At 41.6% G+C, this 6,000-nt stretch overlaps 1 protein-coding gene across 1 annotated transcript in view; it reads left to right on the plus strand.

Moving 5' to 3' along the window:
* nhlrc2 (NHL repeat containing 2) overlaps positions 1-2,965 on the plus strand; it is a 42,311-nt gene extending 39,346 nt beyond the window's left edge. The window contains exon 12 of the mRNA XM_084142015.1: positions 2,305-2,965. Coding sequence (XP_083998141.1) covers positions 2,305-2,567 — 263 coding nt within the window. The 3' untranslated portion in view covers positions 2,568-2,965. The remainder of the gene's footprint in view (positions 1-2,304) is intronic.
* Positions 2,966-6,000: the final 3,035 nt, after the last annotated feature.

Below are 6,000 nucleotides of genomic sequence, written 5' to 3' on the forward strand. Positions count from 1 at the left end.
ATTGTGGAGAGGTTGGAGTCTGTTTGATTGAGTGTGTGGACAGGTGTCTTTTATACAGGTAACGAGTTCAAACAGGTGCAGTTAATACAGGTAATGAGTGGAGAACAGGAGGGCTTCTTAAAGAAAAACTAACAGGTCTGTGAGAGCCGGAATTCTTACTGGTTGATAGGTGATCAAATACTTATGTCATGCAAATAAATTACTTAAAAATCATACAATGTTTAGATTCCGTCTCTCACAGTTGAAGTGTACCTATGATAAAAATTACAGACCTCTACATGCTTTGTAAGTAGAAAAACCTGCAAAATCGGCAGTGTATCAAATACTTGTTCTCCCCACAATACCCCTCACAATACCCCTTAATGACAAAGCGAAAACAGGTTTTTAGAAATGTTTGCAAATGTATAACTACTGTGAAATATCACATTTACATAAGTATTCAGACCCTTTACTCAGTACTTTGTTGAAGCACCTTTGGCAACGATTACAGCCTAGAGTCTTCTTGTGTATGACGCTACAAGCTTGGCACACCTGTATTTGGGGAGTTTCCCCATTCTTCTCTACAGATCCTCTCAAGCTCTGTCAGGTTGGATGGGGAGCGTCGCTGCACAACTATTTTCAGGTCTCTCCAGAGATGTTCGATCAGGTACAAGAACAGCTCTGGCTGGGCCACTCAAGGACATTCAGAGAATTGTCCCAAAGCCACTCCTGTGTTGTCTTGGCTGTGTGCTTAGGGTCGTTGTCCTGTTGGAAGGTGAACCTTTGCCCCAGTCTGAGGTCCTGAGCACTCTGGAGCAGGTTTTAATCAAGGATCTCTCTCTACTTTGCTCCGTTCATCTTTCCCTCGATCCTGACTAGTCTCCCTGCCACTGAAAAACATCCCCACAGCATGATGCTGCCACCCTCATGCTTCACCGTAGGGATGGTGCCAGGTTTCCTCCAGACGTGACGCTTGGCATTCGGGCCATGAATGCGGTTGGCATTCAGGCCAAAGAGTTCAATCTTGGTTTCATCAGACCAGAGAATCTTGTTTCTCATGGTCTGAGTCCTTTAGGTGCCTTTTGGGAAACTCCAAGCGGGCTTTTACTGAGGAGTGGCTTGCATCTGGCCACTCTACCATAAAGGCTTGATTGGTAGAGTGCTGCAGAGATGGTTGTCCTTCTGGAAGGTTCTCCCATTTCCACAGAGGAACTCTGGAGCTCTGTCAGTATGACCATCTGGTTTTTGGTCACCTCCCTGATCAAGGCCCTTCTCCCCCGATTGCTCAGTTTGGCTGGGCGGCCAGCTCTAGGAAGAGTCTTGGTGGTTCAAAACTTCTTCAATTTAAGAATGATTGAGGCCACTGCATTCTTGAGGACCTTCAATGCTGCAGAATTGTTTTGGTACCCTTTCCCTGATCTGTGCCTCGACACAATCCTGTCTTGGAGCTCTACGGACAATTCCTTCGACCTCATGGCTTGGTTTTTGCTCTGACATGCACTGTCAACGGTGGGACCTTATATAGACAGGTGTGTGCCTTTCCAAATCATGTCCAATCAATTGAATTTACCACAGGTGGACTCCAATCAAGTTGTAGAAACATCTCAAGGATGATCAATGGAAACAGGATGCACCTGAGATCAATTTAGAGTCTCATAGCAAAAGGTCTGAATACTTATGTAAAGCCCTATGGACCCTGGTCAAAAGTAATGTCTATTGGGATGCAGCCATAGTCAGTGAGCGTTCAGTGCAAAGTAGGAATGGATGTTTAGTTATTTTTGTGACTCAGCCCTATAGAGTAACAGCCCACCACATTTCACGTATGATATTACTCAGCAGAGCCAGCCAGCAAGTCAGGCAGCTCTCTTTATCTCTGTGTCTGTCACTCTGTCTCTCTCTGTCTTTGTTTCTCACTCTCTAAGAGGGAATATAAGTGGGTGGTAGGGATTTTTAAATGCAGTCTTTCAATTTGATTGACAAGCCATCTCAAACAGTGAGTCAACAACAGTCTTTTGACACTAACAGGCAGATTGAGGGTGGATTTGTTTAAATGTGGTGGCGCATTTTAGAAGCATGACTGGTGATTCGTGATTTGTCCAAATTATTAGTGACGAAAAATAGTCGTCGCATCCCAGTCTGTCGACAGATACTACTACAATTTATGTTATGTTAAGAGATTGTCCTAGTAGATTGAAATGTTTGCCTGTTATCCATTTTAAGTGGATGTAATTAGAAATTTGGTTGTGAGGATATTATTCTATGATGAGTTGACTGTATGTTTTGCATTAAATAGGATATTGCCTAACTATTTCCTGTGTTGTACAGGTAACGAGTGGTTGGTAGGGAGCCAGGTGGTGACCGGGCACATCCAAGATCTTTCCCAGCCCCTCTCCATCCCTACCATACTTCCAACGGTTCCCAAGGCGACAGAGGCCAGCCCCTTCATCACCCTGAGTGTCTGGGTTTACTGCTGCCTGGCAGGGGGCGGGGCTTGTATGATGAAAGCCGCCTCCTTCATGCAACCTCTCCAGATAGGCTCCACACCCAGAAACGGCTCGGTTACCGTGACGCTTGCTCATGCCTTCTAACTTAACAAGCCTGTAGCTCTTCCCTCTCGTTGGGACTTTGTGTTTCAAATATGTTTTATTTTGAAACGAAGATTCAATTATACAAATGTACAAATCCTTTTGAGAGCTCCTTTTTATCACAAACGATAACAGTAACAAATAATTTATCACAGGGGACATAATCACTGCACCAATTGAGTAGAGGTAGCAGTTCTCGCACTCCATATCAAGCCAGCAGGACGACACAGCAGCGTCATTGAGCCAAAACGTGACAGAGCGGATATTTGCACTCCAATAGTAACATATAAAGTTTGGAAGAGCCAATCCTCCTTCCAATGTAGATTTACAATGGTTTTTATTACTTATCCTATGTGCTTTGTATTCCCAAATAAATAGGTTTATAATCGAGTCCAGTTAATTATAAAAGGACTTCGTCAGAAATAAAGGGATATTCTGGAATAGATATATGGTATAACAGTTGAGGGAGGAAGACCATCTTAATTGCATTAACTATATGGGGGAATATATGGGGGAAGCATTTTGTTGGGGCTTTGTGGACTGTCGTTCAAAAGTCTAGAGACTTGGATGGGGGGGCTCTGAATAAGGGGGCTCAAGGGGGCTCTGAATAAGGTTTACATAATACATTCATAAGCACTCCGTAACACTACTTCAGAGCTGGCAAAACTGGTTACAATTAAATACAATTTCAACACATTTTGTCCTGCTGGGTTTGTCATAAGGCATTTACAAACAGTTTGCTCACCATTTATGAATCATTACTCCCACATTTGTAGATGTTAGTAACCTAGTTATTCACACATTTATACAAAAATATTTTTAAACCGACGTATTTATGATTCATAAGATGGTTAATATAGGTCCTTATAAACCATTTAGTGAGGGCTTAGTGTTAATGTTACCTTAGCGTTACCAGCCCTCATAATGCCTTTTATGAGGCATTATTACACTGAGCTAGCATACATTTTTATAGCGCTTTCTCCTTTTTCTGTCTTCTCTATAAAGGGAAGAGAATATTGAATGGATCAAAATATTTTTTTGGGGTGATGAAATGTATTATTATTATTTGATGATAGACTAGACCAGGGGTTGTTCCAAAAATCAGAGAAATATAGTTGAAATTGGAATGATGTAATTGCCAAATTTTGATTTTGTTTTCCAACTGAACCAAAAAAAATCAAGAGATACAGTATATCTGATTGTTTATCAAAGCTGCTTTCTGGAATACCCCAAAGTACTTCACACCCAAATCATCACAACACAATCAATACATTCACATCCACACAACCTATCCACAGGACCTGCTTCACAGGGCTTGGTAATTTAAAGCAACAATTTCAGGCTGTCAATAGTTATAAACCATGTGTTTACATTTTCTGTTTTGGCACCATGTTGCAGTGCAATTGGGATTTCCATTTGCGATATGTTCTATAAGAACAAGAACTGTAATATTGAATTACTGTAATGCTTATTGTTTACTACTACAAATAAAAAGTTACAATTATATGATAAAAGTGCTTCATAATTCACATCTGTTTTCCTTGTGGTTGGGAATGCATTATGTTCTCAGAAATAATATTGTTGTGGCCTATGGTGGTCTAGCGGTCTAAACCGCTGCCTCCAAATCACATATACCACAGCAGCGTGGTTTGAATCCGGCCCACTGCTATTTCAGCAAAAACTATCTTTCCCACCGTCTCTCCCATTTTAAATGAAGCATAAAAATGCCAAAGATATACCTTTTAATTTTGTTTTATAAATAAGGTAATTTTGTCATATGAACAATTACCAGTGCAGTTGGCACCCTGTGTGTGTTTATTTACTTTGTCACTATTTGGCCCATGTGCCTTAGGGAAAGGCTACATGTGATGGTGTGAAGTCTTCGCACACTACCGGAATTAAAGGCAATAACAAATCTTAATTTTCTATCATGGAAGAGAAGATGCTTTGTTAATATTCTTATTTTTTCTTTTAAGAACAAACTTCAAATGAACTTTGCAGAACTAATTATTTTTTAAATCAATATTATACCGATTCACTCTCCTCATTCATCCTGGGGCAATGTGTGGATAACTGTTTAAGCATCTCAAGCCTTGTTTACACCTCAATGTGATCCAATCATGAGTTGAACAAGGTTTGTCGCGTATACACCACAGGAGCCTGCTGAAGGGAGGACGGCTCATAATATTGGCTGGAATGGAGTGAATGGAATGGTATCAAACACATAGAAACCATGTTTTCGATTCCATTCCATTTATTCAGTTCCCACCATCCTCCCGAATTAAGGTGCACCTATGCCATTCACATGGTATTAAAATGTCTCTCTTATCCGTCCACTGTGTCCGCATTGTGACCAGATTTCCTGGTGCTTCCCTGTGCAGATTATTTGACCGATTTTATCCTTTCAAAATAATATGAATGTATTTAATTTAAGACCATTATTGATGCCATAAGTCAATGGTGCTACCTGTCAATGAATTTAGAGACCGGTATAATAATGATTTAAATGGTTTGAACATCCAGATATGTTTACACTTGATTGATATCCAGATACAATGGGTCCCTGACTACCTCCAGAGGTGGTCAGGAAGATCTGATCCCAATCGGATCACAATGCGTCTTTTAATCGTCTACACCTGTCAAAAAATGTGGCCACAATCAGAATGTGGACAAGATCAGGACAAACGACACATGTTAGTACCAGGTGTAAACGGGGCTTCTGATTTCTCTTTCCCAGCTTCACCTCAGACCCACAGTGCTGTCCGGTATGTGTGTTTTTATACTTTCCAAGGGCAGCACTTTTTACAAACTGGTTTCTTTATTATGCAATGTAAAAAGGACAAAGTAATACAACTGAAATGGTCCACCCATGCAGACAGTGTGGTGAAGAAGGCGCAACAGAGCCTCTTCAACCTCAGGAGGCTGAAGAAATTTGTCTTGGCACCTAAAACCCTCACAAACTTTTACAGATGCACAATTGAGAGCATCCTGTTGGGCTGTATCACCGCCTGGTACGGCAACTGCACCACCCGCAACCGCAGGGCCGAACGCATTACCGGGGGCAAACTACCCGCCCTCCAGGACACCTACAGCACCCGATGTCACAGGAAGGTCAAAAAGATCATCAAGGACATCAACCACCCGAGCCACTGTCTGTTCACCCCGCTATCATCCAGAACGCGAGGTCAGTACAGGTGTATCAAAGCTGGGACCGAGAGAATGTAAAACAGGCCTCAAGGCCATCAGACTGTTAAATAGCCATCACTAGCACATTAGAGGCTGCTGCTGCCTATTGAAATCACTGGCCACTTTAAGAAATGGAACACTAGTCACTTTAATAATGTTTCCATATCTTGCACTACTCATCTCATATGTATATACTGTATTCTATAACATTCTACTGTATCTTAGTCCATGCCCCTCTGTCATTGCTTGT

Source organism: Coregonus lavaretus (assembly GCF_964263955.1).
Source record: "Coregonus lavaretus genome assembly, chromosome: 25".
Taxonomy (NCBI): domain Eukaryota; kingdom Metazoa; phylum Chordata; class Actinopteri; order Salmoniformes; family Salmonidae; genus Coregonus; species Coregonus lavaretus.